The following is a 20,897-nucleotide window of genomic DNA, read 5'->3' as shown; positions in this document are numbered from 1 at the left end:
GCTGTTGTTGGGCACTGTCGCCTCTGATGTTTTGCGGGTCCTCTCTCTTTGGTACAGCTCCGTCAGTTGGAGATGCAGTTGGAGCAGGAGTTTGAGGAACGCCAGCTGATCCTTCATGAGAAACAGGACTTGGAGGGGTTGGTTGGAACACTCTGTGAGCAGGTAAGTCACTGCTTCATTGATGTGATGGGGATTATACAGTGATGTTATGGAAATGCTATAGAAACACTACGATTGCCTCCAGCAGTCATAAAGGAATTACTTCAGAATTTATAGGATAGGCCTGTCAGGATACAATGGATGGGCCGAAAAATTAAACAAGAACTACAAATCTGAACAAAACAAAGCAGAATGTGTTGGAGAAACTCAGCAGGTTTGGCAGTAAGCAGAATTAACCTTTCAAGTCCAGTGACATTTCTTCAGAAGAAATGTTAATTCTGTTTCCTCTCCACAGATGCTGTCAGACCTGCTGCGTTTCTCCAGCAATTTCTGGTTGGGCTGAAAAATGAAGTCCAAGGGAGACCTGAAAAAATTACGAAAGGCTTTAAAAGTGAGGATAAAACGTGTCACGAATGTTAGTTGCCAGCCCACTTATCAGCACAAGCCTGCTGTTCAGGTCTTACTGTATTTGGACATGGATTGCTTCAACATTTGAGAAGTCGTGACTGGTGCTGAACATGGCGCAATCATCAGTGAACATCCTCCCTCTGACCTTTAATGGAGGGACAGTCATTGATGAAGCAGCTGAAGATGTTTGGGTCTAGGGCACTGCCCTGAGGACCTCCTGCAGAAATGTCCTAGAGTTGACTTTCCACAACCACAACTCCCTTCCTTTGTGTCTGGTCATCTGGTTTCATTCTCTTTATCAATCTTTGTAACAGTTGGATACAACTGAGTGACTGTTCAGCTTATTTATGAGTCACCCACGTCACTATGGTAATGGAGATCCATGTGCGCCAGATAAGGTAAGGATGGCAGATTTCCTTCCTTTAAAGGACATGAGTGAATCAGATAGTTTTATGTCAAACTGACAATGGTTTATTGGTCCCAATTCAGTTAATTTACAGTTCAGATTTATTAATTGAATTGAAATTTTAACCATTTGCCATGATGGGATTTGAACTCTTGTTCCCAAAGCATTAGCTTGGGTCACTAGGTGCTGAAATAACTCCACAGAGGCTGGTATCCTGTCACCAAGTCACCCTTTATTTCAGGTGACACGGTGGCTCACAGTGCCAGGGACCCAGGTTCAATTCCTGCCTCAGGTGACTGTCTGCATGGATTTCCTCTGGGTGCTCCGGTTACCTCTGTGTGCTCCAGTTTCCTCCCACAATCCAAAGATGTACAGGTCAGGTGAATTGGCCATGTTAAATTGCCCATGGTGTTAGATGCATTAGTCAGGGATAAATTTCGGGTAGTGGAATAGGTTTGTCTTTGAAGGGTTGGTGTTGGACTTGTTGGGCCGAAGGGCCTGTTTTCAAACTGTAGCGAATCTAATCTTTATTTACACATGGTGAGTCATTGAGCCCACGCAGTGGAAACTGGGAATTAAATATTGGATCATCTATTGTGCCTGTGTCTGATGCACACAGTGGTAGCTCACCCAGATAACACAGTCTGAATCTTTTGCTGTAACTAACAGAGAGCATTAGCTCACAGCAACAATGTCTCCTGTTCCACAGTTCCCTGCAGTAAAAAGAAACCATGATACCTATATTTTATTTCTAATCAAGACATTCAGCTGGATGCAATCTCCAATATAATTTGGGTGAAATTGATTGAACTACTTTTTTCCTCTGGCATTGTAAACTTCAATTGGTGGGAACAACATTCACCATTCCCCTTTAACAAGATTTCATCATATATATTATTAAGTCAGGATATCTCCTAAAACACTGTAGTTTCAAAACTTAGTCCTTATCTGTAGAATGTGCATTGACAGCCCACAGAATTGTGACGTAGTCTATGTCACTTGCTCAGTTTGGGCTGTGACAGCAAAACAGACTTTAATAGAAATTTGCAGTCAGCAAATGTTCTCCGTTTGGCCAATCAATCACGTCACAGAAGCCGGTACTGTCCACCTTTCCCCTGGTTACCTTTCCTGTGATACTGAGGGACTGGTTCAGTTCATTACTCCTGACTGAGACAAAATCAGTTCGTTGGTTTGGGAATTGTTGACGTGAAGACAACATGTGACTGGAGCAAGGGCACAGAATGGAAGATAGAATACCTCGTGTGACCTGGAAATCTTTGGAATGAGCACAATACCTGTCAGCAGAGGATGAAGAGTTGGCTGCTTTCAGGATGTGTCTCTCGACTGTAAGGGATCTCAGGGGCTTCATTTACAAGCAGCTGATTTATCAGACAAAATAAAACCCGTACATGCTTCATTTCAAGATGTTGAACGTGTAGGAGACCCTTCTAGACAGTAGGAATAGTTTTCCTTTTTCATACTGTGGAATATCATTCACCTTGAGGGTGTGGCTCCTTAGTTATTGGGAAGTTTGCAGCTCATTTTACAAGAATGACATTTACAGTGAGACATTATTCTGAATCTATCGCAATTACAAATGCAACCTTATTGCTTTTGTTTTTGCCTTGGAATAGGATAGTAAAATATGAAAACAGAAGCAGGCCATTTGGCCCATTGAGACTGCTCTGCCATTTGATGGGATCATGGCACCTCAGAAAATCCTCAACTTCACATAACTCCATAGCCCTCAGTTCCCTTTTGATTAGAGTGTGTCTATCTCATCCGTGACCATACTTAACAAATCCAGGTTATTTGATGCCTGGCAGTGGAGGTAAATAGGTTGGAAATGGCCTTGAATGGCTATGAAGTGAAGGTAATGCGAGGTCAGGTCCTGTGACTCACAAAGCTCAGTTCGGTGATACAGTCTTGAACAAACACATGGATCATTTGAAAGCTGTTTCCTTGCAAGTGGGGCAGCAGCAAAGCATACCTAGCCCCTCAGAATAGCCAGAAGACCTGGCAGAAGCCATAGGTTCTCTAGTGACAAGGAAACCTTAGAGTCCAAGATGGCTGCAGCATCAATACTTTTACTGTCGGAAGAAGGGGAGAAAATTATCTGGAGATGCTCTGCACACAAGAGGCGGGCTATGGTCTGGTACACACCACCCGTGTCAGAGTCTGAGTCAGGGGAACTGTACCTGGGATGAAAACGTCGCAAGAAAAGCCACAAGAGAAAGACCTCTTGGACTGAGGTGGGGGGAGGGATGTAGTGATTGGGATCAAATGGATCTTAAGTGAAAGTGAGCACTGCAGATGCTGGAGATTAGAGTCAAGAGTGTGATGCTGGAAAAGCACAGCAGGTCAGGCAGCATCCGAGGATCAGGAAAATTGTTCAGATTCCTGATGAAGGGCTTTTGCCCGAAGCATCGATTTTCCTGCTCCTCGGATGCTTCCTGACCTGCTGTGCTTTTCCAGTACCACATTCTTGAATCAAATGGATCTTGTTGACTATGAGATCCTTGGTTGGGGTTGTTAACCTGGACCAATCAGGAAAGCCCTGGCTGACCAATATAACCAGGAGATTGTGAAGGGCACTGCTTGTCACTGGCCACTGGAAATTGAATAAAGATTCGTGCATCTTGTGTCTCTCACTGTGTCTCACACCTGCACATGCACACCATGGGTGCTGGGGAAAAAATAAGCACTACCGCAGTTAGGTAGTAGTATGGGGGTTTGAGAAAAAATATACATATAACCAGGAGATTTAGAATCTCCTCCTTTCAAGGGCTGACTCTGAGCTGTCTGGCCACACAGCCAGCGTACTGTGGTCTAGTAAATAAAGGATAACTTGGTGACAGGATATTGACGTCTGTGCTGTTATTTCAATTTGCTTCACCTCTTTCTGTGTTTGAATTAAATTGAATTTATTTGTAAGAGCAGAGTCCAATTTCTGATATACTGAGATGTATCAACCCTTCAGGAATGCCCTGCACTCATGAAATCCATACAGTGTAGAAAGAGGCCATTTGGTCCACTGAGTGTGCACCAACCCTTCGAAGAGCATCTCACCTAGAAACCCTCCCCCGACCAACATTATCCCCATTACCCTGCATTTACCAAGACCAACACACCTCACATGCACATTTTTGGACTGTGGGAGGAAACCAGAGCAAAACCCACGCAGACACTGGGAGAACGGGTAAACTCCACACAGCCAGTTGCCCAAGGGTGGAATCGAACTCCGATCCCTGTGAGGCAACAGTGCTAATCACTGAGCCGGGATATTAACCTGGATATTGCTGAAAGCATTCTTGGAAAAAGAAAATCAGAGTCCTGTCAAACAAAATAATGTATTTGTTCAAATGCTTTGAACTCCATTGTATATTAATTCTAGAAATATTTGCCACAGTAAAAGGCTGTTGATCCGGATAGAGCAAGAAATCATGTGACTAAAAACTCCAGGGGTAAACATAGTCAGTGTCGGGAGTACTTGTTGTCTTCTTTGACTCCCGGTGAAAAGCGCTTCCAAATGGACCACACTCAATTGTCACAGCATCATAGTTAATTGAAAGATTGACGATGTTAGTAACATCCGGTACTCATGCAAGCCAGACCTGGAGTGAGGTGAACTGAAGGTTAATTTGTCGTGTATTTTATACACATGAAAATTGTACAGCAATCCCCAGTTTAATCAGAGATATGCAAGTTAGTCAAAGAGCATTGGCTATTTGCAGTAATTAACTTCAAACTAATTTATCTTGTGGGCAATCTTGATTTAATTGGCTGACAATTAACATTGGACAACTTCTGCCCATTTCCGATGGGTCCCTGAGGTGGGATATTCCTTTTGTTACTTTCTCAACCCCAGACACTGAATGATATCACAATGTGCCTGTTCCTCTGTTTATTCATGTAGATTTCTGTGAATTTTGTTTTGAGTTTAATTTAATCAAATCTAGACTTTTAGACTCTTTTCTACTGTTTCCAAGATCTGAACTTGGATATTTTTCTGAGTTGTGGTGAAATTTGTCCCATGTTGACTACTGATCCAGAAAAAAATCTACAGTAACCACATCCACTACCTGGTGTACAAATTTGTTGCAAACATTGACCAATTCATACAAACATACATTTTGTGCACAGAACTTGAATTCATCCTTTACCAGACTAGACATTCCACTTAATAGTTGAGTTGACTTTTCTTGACATCTTTTAAAACTTGTCTTCCTCTTGATTATTTTAGTCACTGAGATCTCGATGTTGAAGGGATTCCACTATTGGCGTTAGAAGGAGAATAGAATAGGAGCAAGATAGTAGCCCACCCCCAAAATTCTATAAAATCATTGCGAATCTGGTCTAAGCCTCAACACTTTCATGCCAGTTCCCCATAGCCCTCCATCCTTTCAAAAAAAGGATCACAAACTTTAAATACTTTGTGACTTAGCCTCCACAGCGCTCTGGGGTAGAAAATCCCAGACAATTTTAATCTCTGAGAAGAAATTCCTTCAGACATCAGTTTTAAATTAATGTCCCCTTATTCTGTAACTCTGTCCCTGGTTTGTGATTTCCCCACTAGTGGAAACATTTTCTCAACATCTATGCCCCTCAGAATCTCATATGTTTCAATAAGATCAGCCTTCATTTTCAAAACTCTCAGCCAGGGTTGGAGGATTTGAGCTATAGGGAGAGGCTGAACAGGCTGGGGCTGAGACTGAACAGGTTGAGGGGTGACCTTGTAGAGGTTTATAAAATCATGAGGGGCATGGAGAGGATAAATAGACCTGGTCTTTTCCCTGGGCTGGGGGGTGTCCAGAACCAGAGGGCATAGGTTTAGGGTGAGAGGGGAAAAATTTACAAGGGACCTAAGGGGCAACTTTTTCACACAGAGGGTGGAACGTGTATGGAATAAGCTTCCAGAGGAAGTGGTGGAGGCTGGTACAATTGCAAGATTTAAAAGGCATCTGGATGGGTATATGAATAGGAAGGGTTTGGAGGGATATGTGGCAAGTGCTGGCAAATGGGACAAGACTAGGTTAGGATATCTGGTCGACATGGACAGGTTGGACCAAAGAGTCTGTTTCTGTGGTGTACATCTCCTTGTTTCAAAAATCAAAGTAATTGTCACTAAAGGTGGAACTCTCCTTGTTCAGATAGGTCACCGAGACTTTGATGTGGAGAAACGATTGCGCAGGGATTTACGACGGAAAAATGCACTCCTGGCTGATGCTCAGCTACTGCTGGGTACGATGCAGGATCCCGGTCAAACTACCATCAAGCAGGAAGCTGAGAAACTCCGGATACAGGTCAGTGAGAACCCATTGTATCCGGCTATCATCCCTGTCTTTGGAAATATAAACAGACAACAGTCGGTTCTGATATAACACAATAGTTCCGTTCTCCTGCAATCCCACGTTATAAGAAAATCGCACCATTTAAACCAATGGGGCCAGAATTGTGTTATAACCAATAGGAAAGTTTGTGTTCTACGAATAATGGTCTAAACTCTTCAATAATTTTCAAGCCAATTTGTGTTGAAGAAACACACGTTATAGCAGAACTGACTGTGGGTGAGGGTGGAAAAGCCTAACCCTAATGTGTCTTTAGCAGTTGGTTATTGAGCCATCAGGTTCCAGGGTATTGATGGAACCAGTAAATACTTATCTCTTTGGCTTCAGCTTTTCAATATGGAACTCTACCAGATAATTTTGCTTCTCTCCTTCCAGTTGCGCCTTGTTTTTCTCAACCAACAACCCACCTGCCAAGTTTGTCCCTTATAATCCTGACTGCATTGTTGTTCAAATACCATTCTCTTGGTAATTTGATTCGGACCTTACGCAGTACCTTATCAAAAGTAAAAAGTCTAATTGTGAACGTAGTTGCATTGAGGGAAGGTCATTATGGCTAGGACCTCATCAGGTAAGAGTATTTTGTAACAGGATCACAAACATACAGTTTAGACTGTCTACAACATAGGAGGAAGTGAGGACTGCAGATGCTGGAGAGTCAGAGTTGAAAAAAGTGGCACTGGAAAAGCACCGCAGGTCAGGCAGCATCTGAGGAGCAGGAGAGTTGACATTTCGGGCATAAGCCCTTCATCGGGATTTGCATTGAAGTCACACTTTTCAACACTGTCTACACCATGCTCTGCAGCAACTTAGTGAAGTGCCTATGGCAGCACCTTCCAAACCCCAACTTCTACCAAGATGCACAAGGGCAGGGCTACATGGAAATTCCACCACTTCCCCTCCAAGCCACTCATCGTCCTGACTTGGAAATATATTGCTGTTCCTTCTGTGTTACTAAAAGTCCTGAAACTCCCTCCCGGAACCCCCTAGGACACATGGCTGTCGATAGTATTATCATCAGTTTCACGAAGAGAATTAGGAATGCTCAATAAATGCTGACCCTGTCAATGTCACCCATATTGTCCCAAGAGTGAATAAGGAAAAAATAAGAAAGTGACATTTTTCTCTTTCTTCATTCACGGGATGGAGTCATCACTGCCCAGGCCCCATTTATTGCCCATCCCTAATGGCCAGCAGAGGGCACTTAAGAGTCAATCACGTTGCTGTGGGTCTGGAGTCACATGTAGGCCAGACCAGGCAAGGATGGCAGTTTCCTTCCCTAAGGGACATCAGTGAACCAGGTGGGTTTTTTTTCCTGACAATTGACAATGGATTCATGGTTATCATTAGACACTTAAGTCTAATATCTTAGTCGCTTAGTATCGCTAAATTCCAATTATTTCTTGAATTTAAATTCCACCACCTGCTATGGTGGGGTTTGAACCGAGATCCCCAGAATATGATCTGGGTCTCTGGGCCATCGCCTCTCCCTATCCTAGATGTGTTTACCTTTTGCTAATGCTGTCACCCTGAGGCATGTGCTGATAAATACTTCCCTATATAAACACATGAACTTCTTTGTACAGTCCAGGAGATGTACTGGGGTCCATTGTGGTTCTGTTGACTAAGAACTAGGTGATACAGGGTACTCACAGAAGAAATTAGGAAGATCAGGATGTAGGAAAAAAAGTACTGCAAATACCAAAATATTTACTGTTCTGAGAAAATATTGTGCAAAACAATGCAGAGAATAAAGATAGCAATCAGTAACAAATCAACTACATACCTTACAATAGAAAGGGCTTCAGATTGGTTTCACAGGTTGGTGCAACATCGAGGGCTGAAGGGCCTGTACTGCACTACATTCTATGTTCCAAAGACTGACTGCAGTCCTTTCTCCCCATCACACAAAATACAGCAGCTTTAGATAGTATTGTCCTCCAGATGCCCTTTCACTGCTTTGCTGCTTTATGGTGCTGAAGTTAAGATATGTACCATTACTTTCATATGTAACTCCTAATTTTCCAAGATTTCAATGGCTGCACTTTCTTTGATCCTCACGCAGTCTTTCCTTTATTTATCTATCTACAAGTTTTCAGAAACTCAAGTGTAGCAGCCCCTCATTGCTTCTTAATTTATCTCACAGAGAATTATGTGGAACTTACAACTCAGAGAAAGACTGTTCTTTTCCATTCAAACAGATATCCCCACCCATGTGCCCATCTTGTTCCTGTCTTCCTATTCCTCATTCCTTCAATCGTCCATCAAATTTACTTTTCAAAGTTTGTTCTCTTCCTCAATCCATAACATTGCTAGTGCAGTCTACTGCTTCACAAACCTCACTGGAAAAGAAAATATCTTTCATTCTCCATCCTAATTCTCTGACACCTACACTTGTGACTGAGTACCCATTCTTCAAACCCCTCAGTCACTCCTGTTGGTTCCTATACAGTTAGCACAGTGATCCTCAAACTTCAGCCACTGCTTCATTTTAACCTTCAGTCTGCAAGGTCCATAGTTTCAACCAGGCTGCATTTAACAAAGCACCAAAGCCGTTTTGGCACAGGAGTGGTGTTGAGTGCCACATTCCTAATTTCAGTCACTCTCGAAATAGGCTAGGAGAAATATTCTCTGGGAGATCTGATTATATTCCAGCTGGCAGCATCCTCTGTGTCAATATGATCCATTCTTTGAGCTCTGTCTTCCAGTTGGTCTTGTCCTTTTCAGAAGTCCTGTTGCTTTATCTTTAGTTTCTATTTTAAAAAACAAGAGGCCCATTCTGATAAAGGAAGAATGCTGATTCCTATCAAGGGTTGATTCATTGCCGATAATGTGATGAAGGTGTAACCTGATATTAGACAGTACTCCTTGCTTCTTGTAGCTATGGCAACTAAGAGCCAAATGGAACAACCCACTTAAGATCGGACAACATTTTTGAAGGAGTTAAAAATGATGATGCAAGCAGTTTTTTTGACAATGTATTGTTAGGTGGTGTAATACAAAGCAACAGTTTAATTGAGAGATTCAGAAGGACTAAATGTGGATATCTGGTAGTGATTAAAAAGCAGTGATTTAATCACAGGACTGAGATAATGTCCTAATCTGATACTTAAATGGTTCCTAAACTACAGCCAAAACCAGTGCAAGCCATCCTGTTGCTGTTAAACATACAAGCTGATAAATTGTGTTCCTTTTTTTAATGGTCCTGCTTACTCACGAGGAGTCATGTTTTAACACAACAGGATGCTGCTGCTGGGTTCGGGATAATTTAAAATTTCCTGAAGTTGAAGGGTATTTTCTACTTTTCATGATATCAATTTAACAAATAAATGCCAAGAATATTCCTGGATTAAACTAAACAGATCAGTTTGCTGTTTGTGTTCCCTGGGAGCAATGGATCAAAGTGAATTGCAGTTCAGGAAGTGAACACTTCTCCAGAAGCTCGAAACAGCCTTTGAAAGCAGATTTTGTTGAACATGGAACTCTTAGACTTTTCTGTAATATGTTAAATTTCGCAGACATGATTCTGGCCTTACAAAATTGAGGATTTCGGAGATGTTCATGGAGGTGTGTACATTTTTTGTATTCTGGAATTCACCCACGCAATCCTAGCAGAGGGTTATAGTGTGGCCTTCACACTGGTCAGTATTATAGTGTGGCCTTCACACTGGTCAGTATTATAGTGTGGCCTTCACAATGCCCAGGGTTATAGTGTGGCCTTCACATTGGTCAGGGTAATAGTGTGGCCTTCACTTTGCCCAGGGTTATAGTGTGGCCTTCACATTGCTCAGGGTTATAGTGTGACATTCACATTGCCCAGGGTTATAGTGTGGCCTTCACATTGCCCAGGGCTATAGTGTGGCCTTAACATTGCTCAGGGTTATAGTGTGGCCTTCACATTGCCCAGGGTTATAGTGTGACATTCACATTGCTCAGGGTTATAGTGTGGCCGTCACATTGCCCAGGGTTATAGTGTGGCCTTCACATTGCCCAGGGTTATAGTGTGGCCTTCACATTGTTCAGGGTTATAATGTGACCTTCATATTGCTCAGGGTTCCAGTGTGACCTTCACATTGCCCAGGGTTATACTGTGGCCTTTACATTGCCCAGGGTTATAGTGTGGCCTTCACATTACCCAGGGATATAGTGTGGCCTTCACATTGCCCAGGTCTATAGTGTGACCTGCCGATTGCCCAGGGTTATAGTGTGGCCTTCACATTGCTCAGGGCTATAGTGTGGCCTTCACATTGCCCAGGGTTATAGTGTGACCTTCACATTGCTCAGGGCCATAGTGTGGCCTTCACATTGCCCAGGGTTATAGTGTGGCCTTCACATTGCTCACGGTTATAGTGTGACCTTCACATTGCTCAGGGCTATTGTGAGGCCTTCACATTGGTCAGGGTAATAGTGTGGCCTTCACATTACCTAGGGTTATAGTGTGGTCTTCACATTGCCCAGGGCTATAGTGTGACCTTCACATTGCCCAGGCTTATAATGTGGCCTTCACATTGCTCAGTATTATAGTGTGGCATTCACATTGCCCAGGGCTATAGTGTGGCCTTCACATTATTCAGGGTTATAGTGTGGCCTTCACATTGTTCAGGGTTATAGTGTGTGGCCTTCACATTGCTCAGGGTTATAGTGTGGCCTTCACACTGGTCAGTATTATCGTGTGGCCTTCACATTGCTCTGGGTAATAGTGTGGCCTTCACATTGTTCAGGGTTATAATGTGGCCTTCACAGGGCCCAGAGTTATAGTGTGACCTTCACATTACTCAGGTTATAGTGTGGCCTTCACAATACCCAGGGTTATAGTGTGACCTTCACATTGCCCAGGTTTATAATGTAGCCTTCACATTGCCCAGGGCTATTGTGAGGCCTTCACATTGCTCAAGGTTATAGTGTGGCCTTCATATTGCTCCGGTTTGTAGTGTGGCCTTCACATTGCCCAGGGTTATAATGAGGCCATCACATTGCCCAGGGTTATAGAGCGTCTTCACATTGGTCAGGGTAATAGTGTGGCCATCACATTGCCCAGGGTTATCGTGTGGCCTTCACATTGAGTTTAGAAGATTGAGAGGGGATCTGATTGAAACGTAGAGGATTATGAAAGGATTGGACACTCTGGCAGGAGGAAACATATTTCCGCTGATGGGGGAGTGCCGAACCAGAGGACACAACTTAAAAATACGGGGTAGACCATTTAGGACAGAGATGAGGAGAAACTACTTCACCCAGAGAGTGGTGGCTGTGTGGAATGCTCTGCCCCAGAGGGCAGTGGAGGCCCAGTCTCTGGATTCATTTAAGAAAGAATTGGATAGAGCTCTTAAAGATAGTGGAGTCAAGGGTTATGGAGATAAGGCTGGAACAGGATACTGATTGGGAATGATCAGCCATGATCATATTGAATGGCGGTGCAGGCTCGAAGGGCTGAATGGCCTACTCCTGCATCTATTGTCTATTGTCTATTGTCTATTGTTATATTTTGGTTTCACATTGCCCAGGGTTATGCTGTGGCCTTCGCATTGCACAGCGTTATAGTGTGGCCATCACATTGCCCAGGGATATAGTGTGGCCTTCACATTGCCCAGGGATATAGTGTGGCCTTCACATTGCCTCGGGTTATAGTGTGGTCTTCACATTGCTGAGGGTTATAGTGTGGCCTTCACAGGACCCAGGGTTATAGTGTGGCCTTAACAATGCCCAGGGTTATAGGCTGGCCTTCACAATGCCCCGGGTTATAGTGTGACCTGCATATTGCCCAGGCTTATAGTGTGGCCTTCACATTGCCCAGGGTTATAGTGTGACCTTCACATTGTTCAGGGTTATAGTGTGGCCTTCACATTGCCCAGGGATATAGTGTGGCCTTCACATTGCCCAGGGTTATACTGTGGCCTTCACATTGCTCAGGGTCATAGTGTTGTCTTCACATTGCTCAGGGTTATAGTGTGGCCTTCACATTGCTCAGGGTTATAGTGTGGCCATCACATTGCCCAGGGTTATAGTGTGGCCTTCACATTGCCCAGGGATATAGTGTGGCCTTCACATTGCTCAGGGTTATAGTGTGACCTTCACGTTGCTCAGGGCTATAGTGTGGTGTTCACATACCCCAGGGTTATAGTGTGGCCTTCATATTGCCCAGGTTTATAGTGTGGACCCCACATTGCCCAGGGCTATAGTGTGGTCTTCACATTGCCCAGGCTTATAGTGTAGCCTTCAAATTGCCTAGGGTTATAGTGTGGTCTTCACATTGCCCAGGGCTATAGTGTGACCTTCACATTGCCCAGGCTTATAGTGTGGCCTTCACATTGACCAGGGTTATAGTGTGGCCTTCACATTGCCCAGGGCTATAATGTGGTCTTCACATTGCTCAGGGGTATAGTGTGGCCTTCACAATGCCCAGGGTTATAGGCTGGCCTTCACATTGCTGAGGGTTATAGTGCGGCCTTCACAGGACCCAGGGTTATAGTGTGGCCTTCACAATGCCCAGGGTTATAGGCTGGCCTTCACAATGCCCAGGGTTATAGTGTGGGCTTCACAATGCCCCGGGTTATAGTGTGACCTGCATATTGCCCAGGCTTATAGTGTGGCCTTCACATTGTTCAGGGTTATAGTGTGGCCTTCACATTGCCCAGGGATATAGTGTGGCTTTCACATTGTTCAGGGTTATAGTGTGGCCTTCACATTGCCCAGGGTTATAGTGTGGCCTTCACATTGCCCCGGGATATAGTGTGGCCTTCACATTGCCCAGGGTTATAGTGTGGCCTTCACATTGCCCAGGGTTATAGTGTGGCCTTCACATTGCTCAAGGTTATAGTGTGGCCTTCATATTGCCCAGGGATATAGTGTGGCCTTCACATTGCTCAGGGTTATAGTGTGGCCTTCACGTTGCTCAGGGCTATAGTGTGGTGTTCACATACCCCAGGGTTATAGTGTGGCCTTCATATTGCCCAGGTTTATAGTGTGGACCCCACATTGCCCAGGGTTATAATGTAACCTTCACATTGCTCAGGGCTATTGTGTGACCTTCAAATTGCCCAGGTTTATAGTGTGGACCCCACATTGCCCAGGGCTATAGTGTGGTCTTCACATTGCCCAGGCTTATAGTGTAGCCTTCAAATTGCCCAGGATTATAGTGCGGCCTTCACATTGGTCAGGGTCATAGTGTGGCCTTCACATTGCCCAGGGTTATTGTGAGGCCTTCACATTGGTCAGGGTAATAGTGTGACCGTCACATTGCCCAAGGTTACAGTGTGGCCGTTGTATTGTCCTGGGTTATAGTGTGGCCTTCACATTGCCCAGGGTTATAATGTGACCTTCACATTGCTCACGGTTATAGTGTGACCTTCACATTGCCTAGGGTTATATTGTGGCCTTCATATTTCCCAGGTTTATAGTGTGGACCCCACATTTCCCAGGGATATAATGTAGCCTTCACATTGCCTCGGGCTATAGTGTGACCTTCACATTGCCCAGGCTTAAAATGTGGCCTTCACATTGCCTAGGGTTATAGTGTGGTCTTCACATTGCCCAGGGCTATAGTGTGACCTTCACATTGCCCAGGCTTATAGTGTGGCCTTCACATTGACCAGGGTTATAGTGTGGCCTTCACATTGCCCAGGGCTATAGTGTGGTCTTCACATTGCTCAGGGGTATAGTGTGGCCTTCACAATGCCCAGGGTTATAGGCTGGCCTTCACATTGCTGAGGGTTATAGTGCGGCCTTCACAGGACCCAGGGTTATAGTGTGGCCTTCACAATGCCCAGGGTTATAGGCTGGCCTTCACAATGCCCAGGGTTATAGTGTGGGCTTCACAATGCCCCGGGTTATAGTGTGACCTGCATATTGCCCAGGCTTATAGTGTGGCCTTCACATTGCCCAGGGTTATAGTGTGACCTGCACATTGCCCAGGGTTATAGTGTGGCCTTCACATTGTTCAGGGTAATAGTGTGGCTATCACATTGCTCAAGGTTATAGTGCGGCCTTCACATTGCCCAGGGTTATAGTGTGGCCTTCACATTGCCCAGGGTTATAGTGTGGCCTTCACATTGCCCCGGGATATAGTGTGGCCTTCACATTGCTCAGGGTTATAGTGTGGCTATCACATTGCTCAGGGTTATAGTGCGGCCTTCACATTGCCCAGGGTTATAGTGTGGCCTTCACATTGCCCAGGGATATAGTGTGGCCTTCACATTGCCCGGGCTTATAGTGTGGCCTTCACATTGCCTTGGGTAATAGTGTGGCCTTCACGTTGCTCAGGGCTATAGTGTGGCGTTCACATACCCCAGGGTAATAGTGTGGCCTTCATATTGCCCAGGTTTATAGTGTGGACCCCACATTGCCCAGGGTTATAATGTAACCTTCACATTGCCCAGGGCTAAAGTGTGGCCTTCACATTGCTCAGGGCTATTGTGTGACCTTCAAATTGCCCAGGATTATAGTGTGGCCTTCACATTGCCCAGGGCTATAGTGTGGTCTTCACATTGCCCAGGCTTATAGTGTGGCCTTCAAATTGCCTAGGGTTATAGTGTGGTCTTCACATTGCCCAGGGCTATAGTGTCACCTTCACTTTGCCTAGGGTTATAGTGTGACCTTCACATTGCCCAGGATTATAGTACAGCCGTCACATTGTTCAGGGTAATAGTGTGGCCTTCACATTGCCCAGGGTTATAGTGTGGTTTTCACATTGCTCAGGGCTATATTGTGGCCTTCACATGGTTCAGGGTTATAGTATGGCCTTCACGATGCCCAGGGTTATAGTGTGGTCTTCACATTGTTGAGGGTTATTGTGTGGCCTTCACATTGCTCAGTATTATAGTGTGGCCTTCATATGGTTCAGGGTTATATTGTGGCCTTCACATAGTTCAGGGCTATTGTGTGACCTTCAAATTGCCCAGGGCTATAGTGTGGTCTTCACATTGCCCAGGCTTATAGTGTGGCCTTCACATTGCCTAGGGTTATATTGTGGTCTTCACATTGCCCAGGGCTATAGTGTGACCTTCACATTGTTCAGGGTTATAGTGTGACCTGCACATTGCCCAGGGTTATAGTATGGCCTTCACATTGGTCAGGGTTATAGTGTGGCCTTCACACTGGTTAGGGTAATAGTGTCGCCTTCACTTTGCCCAGGGTTATAGTGTGACCTTCACATTGCCCAGGATTATAGTGCGGCCTTCACATTGTTCAGGGTAATAGTGTGGCCTTCACATTACCCAGGGTTATTGTGTGGTCTTCACATTGGTCAGGGTGACCGTCACATTGTGTGACCGTCACATTGCCCAAGGTTATAGTGTGGCCGTTGTATTGTCCAGGGTTATAGTGTGGCCTTCACATTGCACAGGGTTATAGTGTGACCTTCACATTGCTCAGGTTTATAGTGTGAACTTCGCATTGCTCAGGTCTATAGTGTGGCCTTCACGATGCCCAGGGTTATAGTGTGGTCTTCACGATGCCCAGGGTTATAGTGTGGTCTTCACATTGTTCAGGGTATTAGTGTGGCCTTCACATTGCCCAGGGTTATAGTGTGAACTTCGCATTGCTCAGGTTTATAGTGTGGCCTTCACGATGCCCAGGGTTATAGTGTGGTCTTCACGATGCCCAGGGTTATAGTGTGGTCTTCACATTGTTCAGGGTTATAGTGTGGCCTTCACATTGCTCAGGGTTATAGTGTGACCTTCACATTGCTCAGGTTTATAGTGTGAACTTCGCATTGCTCAGGTTTATAGTGTGGCCTTCACGATGCCCAGGGTTATAGTGTGGTCTTCACGATGCCCAGGGTTATAGTGTGGTCTTCACATTGTTCAGGGTTATAGTGTGGCCTTCACATTGCTCAGGGTTATAGTATGGCCTTCACGATGCCCAGGGTTATAGTGTGGTCTTCACGATGCCCAGGGTTATAGTGTGGTCTTCACATTGTTCAGGGTTATAGTGTGGCCTTCACGATGCCCAGGGTTATAGTGTGGTCTTCACATTGTTCAGGGTTATAGTGTGGCCTTCACGATGCCCAGGGTTATAATGAGTCCATCACATTGCCTAGGGTTATCGTGTGACCTTCACATTGCTCAGGGCTATAGTGTGGCCGTCATATTGCTCAGGTTTGTAGTGTGGCCTACACGTTGCACAGGGTTATAGTGTGGCCTTCACATTGCCCAACATTTATACTGTGACCTTCACATTGCCCAGGGTTATAATGAGGCCATCACATTGCCCTGGGTTATCGTGTGACCTTCACATTGCCCGTGGTTATAGTGTGGTCTTCACATTGCTCAGGGCTATAGTGTGGCCTTCAAATTGCTCAGGTTTGTAGTGTGGCCTTCACAATGCCCAGGGTTATAGGCTGGCCTTCACATTGCTGAGGGTTATAGTGCGGCCTTCACAGGACCCAGGGTTATAGTGTGGCCTTCACGATGCCCAGGGTTATAGTGTGGCCTTCACTTTATTCAGGGTTATATTTTGGCCTTCACATTGGTCTGGTTTATAGTGTGGCCTTCACACTGGTCAGTATTATAGTGTGGCCTTCACATTGCTCAGGGGTATCGTGTGGCCTTCACAATGCCCAGGGTTATAGGCTGGCCTTCACATTGCTCAGGGTTATAGTGTGGCCTTCACAGGACCCAGGGTTATAGTGTGGCCTTCACATTGGTCAGGGTAATAGTTTGGCCTTCACTATGCCCAGGGTTATAGTGTGGCCTTCACATTGCCCAGGATTATAGTGTGGCCTTCACATTGTTCAGGGTAATAGTGTGGCCTTCACATTGCCCAGGATTATAGTGTGGCCTTCACATTGTTCAGGGTTATAGTGTGGCCGTTGTATTGTCCAGGGTTATAGTGTGGCCTTCACATTGCCCAGGGTTATAATGTGACCTTCACATTGCTCAGGGTTATAGTGTGTCCTTCACATTGGTCAGGTTAATAGTTTGGTTCACTATGCCCAGGGTTATAGTGTGGCCTTCACATTGCCCAGGGTTATAGTGTGGCCTTCACATTGTTCAGGGCGATAGTGTGGCCTTCACAGTGCCCAGGGTTCTAGTTTGACCTTCACATTACTCAGGGTTATAATATGGCCTTCACATTGGTCAGGCTTATAATGTGGCCTTCAGACTGGCTAGGGCAATAGTGTCGCCTTCACTTTGCCCAGGGTTATAGTGTGACCTTCACATTGCCCAGGATTATAGTGTGGCCTTCACATTGTTCAGGGTTATAGTGTGGCCGTTGTATTGTCCAGGGTTATAGTGTGGCCTTCACATTGCCCAGGGTTATAATGTGACCTTCACATTGCTCAGGGTTATAGTGTGTCCTTCACATTGGTCAGGTTAATAGTTTGGTTCACTATGCCCAGGGTTATAGTGTGGCCTTCACATTGCCCAGGGTTATAGTGTGGCCTTCACATTGTTCAGGGCGATAGTGTGGCCTTCACAGTGCCCAGGGTTCTAGTTTGACCTTCACATTACTCAGGGTTATAATATGGCCTTCACATTGGTCAGGCTTATAATGTGGCCTTCACACTGGCTAGGGCAATAGTGTCGCCTTCACTTTGCCCAGGGTTATAGTGTGACCTTCACATTGCCCAGGATTATAGTGCGGCCTTCACATTGTTCAGGGTAATAGTTTGGCCTTCACATTGCCCTGGGTTATTGTGTGGCCTTCACATTGGTCAGGGTGACCGTCACATTGTGTGACCGTCACATTGCCCAAGGTTATAGTGTGGCCGTTGTATTGTCCAGGATTATAGTGTGGCCTTCACATTGCTCAGGGTTATAGTGTGACCTTCACATTGGTCAGGTTTATAGTGAAGCCTTCGCATTGCTCAGGGTTATAGTGTGGCCTTCACATTGGTCAGGGTAATAGTGTGGCCTTCACTTTGCCCAGGCTTATACTGTGGCCTTCACATTGCCCTGGGTTATTGTGTGGCCTTCATATTGGTCAGGGTGACCGTCACATTGTGTGACCGTCACATTACCCAAGGTTATAGTGTGGCCGTTGTATTGTCCAGGGTTATAGTGTGGCCTTCACATTGCCCAGGGTTATAATGTGACCTTCACATTGCTCAGGGTTATAGTGTGGCCTTCACATTGCTCAGGGTTATAGTGTGGCCTTCACATTGCCCACGGTTATAGTGTGGCCTTCACATTGCCCAGGGCTATGGAGTGGCCTTCACATTACCCAGGGTAAAACTCTGGCCTTTACATTGCCCAGGGTTATAGTGTGGCCTTCACATTGCTCAGGGTTATAGTGTGGCCTTCACATTGCCCACGCTTATAGTGTGGCCTTCACATTGCCTAGGGAAATAGTGTGGTCTTCACATTGCCCAGGCTATAGTGTGACCTTCACATTGCCCAGGCTTATTGGGTGGCCTTCACATTACCTAGGGTTATAGTGTGGTCTTCACATTGCCCAGGGTTATAATGTGGCCTTCACATTGCCCAGGGTTATAGTGTTGCCTTCACATTGCCCAGGGCTATGATGTGACCTTCACATTTCCCAGGGCTATAGTGTGAGCGTCACATTGCCCAAGGTTATAGTGTGGCCTTCACATTGCTCAGGGTTATAGTGAGGCCTTCACATTGGTTAGGGTAATAGTGTGGCCTTCACATTATCTAGGGTTATAGTGTGGCCTGCATATTGCTCAGGTTTGTAGTGTGGCCTACACGTTGCACAGGGTTATCGTGTGGCCTTCACATTTCCCAGGGCTATGATGAGACCTTCACATTTCCCAGGGCTATGTTGTGGCCATTGTATTTCCAGGGTTATAGTGTGGTCTTCACATTGCCCAGGGTTATAGTGTGACCTTCACATTGCCCAGGGTTTCCTTTTAGTTTCACATTGCCCAGGGTTCTGCTGTGGCCTTCACATTGCACAGCGTTATAGTGTGGCCTTCACGTTGCTCAGGGCTATAGTGTGGCCTTCATATTGCCCAGGTTTATAATGTGGGCCCCACATTGCCCAGGGTTATAATGTAGCCTTCACATTGCCCAGGGCTATAGTGTGGCCTTCACATTGCTCACGGTTATAATGTGACCTTCACATTGCTCACGGTTATAGTGTGACCTTCACAATGCCCAGGATTATGGTGTGGCCTTCACATTGCCCAACCTTATAATGTGGCCTTCACATTGCCTAAGGTTATAGTGTGGTCTTCACATTGCCCAGGGCTATAGTGTGACCTTCACATTGCCCAAGCTTATTGTGTGGTCTTCACATTGCCCAGGGCTACAGTGTGGCCTTCACATTGTTCAGGGTTATAGTGTGGCCTTCACATGGTTCAGGGTTTTATTTTTGTCCTTCACATTGTCCAGGGTTATAGTGTGGCCTTCACATTGTTCAGGGTTATAGTGTGACCTTCACATTGCTCAGTATTATAGTGTGGCCTTCACATGGTTCAGGGTTATATTGTGGTCTTCACATTGTTGAGGGTTATAGTGTGGCCTTCACATTATTCAGGGTTATAGTGTGTCCTTCACATTGCTCAGGGTTAGTGTGGCCTTCACACTGGTCAGTATTATAGTGTGGCCTTCACATTGCTCAGGGGTGTAGTGTGGTCTTCACAATACACAGGGTTATAGTGTGGCCTTCACATTGCTCAGGATTATAGTGTGGCCTTCACAGGGCCCAGGGTTATAGTGTGACCTTCCCATTGCCCAGGGTTATAGTGTGGCCTTCACAATACCCAGGGTTATACTGTGGCCTTCACATTGGTCAGGGTAATAGTTTGGCCTTCACATTGCGCAGGGTTATAGTGTGGACCCCACATTTCCCAGGGATATAATTTAGCCTTCACATTGCCTAGGGCTATAGTGTGACCTTCACATTGCCCAGGCTTATAATGTGGCCTTCACAATACCTAGGGTTATAGTGTGGTCTTCACATTGCCCAGGGCTATAGTGTGGCCTTCACATTGCCCAGGCTTATAGTGTGGCCTTCACATTGCTCAGTATTATAGTGCTGTCTTCACATTGCCCAGGGCTATAGTGTGACCTGCATATTGCCCAGGGTTATAGTGTAACCTTCACATTGCTCAGGGTTATAATATGGCCTTCACATTGGTCAAGGTTATTGTGTGGACTTCACACTGGTCAGGGTAATAGTGTCGCCTTCACTTTGCTCAGGGTGATAGTGTGACCTTCACATTGCCCAGGATTATAGTGCGGCCTTCACATTGGTCAGGGTCATAGTGTGGCCTTCACATTGCCCAGGGTTATTGTGAGGCCTTCACATTGGTCAGGGTAATAGTGTGACCGTCACATTGCCCAAGGTTACAGTGTGGCCGTTGTATTGTCCTGGGTTATAGTGTGGCCTTCACATTGCCCAGGGTTATAATGTGACCTTCACATTGCCTAGGGTTATATTGTGGCCTTCATATTTCCCAGGTTTATAGTGTGGACCCCACATTTCCCAGGGATATAATGTAGCCTTCACATTGCCTCGGGCTATAGTGTGACCTTCACATTGCCCAGGCTTAAAATGTGGCCTTCACATTGCCTAGGGTTATAGTGTGGTCTTCACATTGCCCAGGGCTATAGTGTGACCTTCACATTGCCCAGGCTTATAGTGTGGCCTTCACATTGCCTAGGGTTATAGTG

At 45.5% G+C, this 20,897-nt stretch overlaps 1 protein-coding gene across 6 annotated transcripts in view; it reads left to right on the top strand.

Annotated features, from left to right (window-relative positions):
• The window catches only part of LOC140488098 (unconventional myosin-XVIIIb-like), a 483,418-nt gene that overhangs the window by 380,923 nt on the left and 81,598 nt on the right, over nt 1-20,897 (top strand). For all 6 annotated transcript variants that reach the window (XM_072587853.1, XM_072587851.1, XM_072587852.1 and 3 more), the window contains 2 exons: nt 58-162; nt 6,124-6,276. In XM_072587853.1, the coding sequence (XP_072443954.1) occupies nt 58-162; nt 6,124-6,276 (258 nt within the window). The remainder of the gene's footprint in view (nt 1-57; nt 163-6,123; nt 6,277-20,897) is intronic.

Source organism: Chiloscyllium punctatum, chromosome 17 (genome assembly GCF_047496795.1).
Source record: "Chiloscyllium punctatum isolate Juve2018m chromosome 17, sChiPun1.3, whole genome shotgun sequence".
In the NCBI taxonomy this organism is placed as follows: domain Eukaryota; kingdom Metazoa; phylum Chordata; class Chondrichthyes; order Orectolobiformes; family Hemiscylliidae; genus Chiloscyllium; species Chiloscyllium punctatum.
The sequence above is the reverse complement of the archived record's forward strand: the minus strand, read 5'-3'. Positions and strand labels throughout refer to the sequence as shown.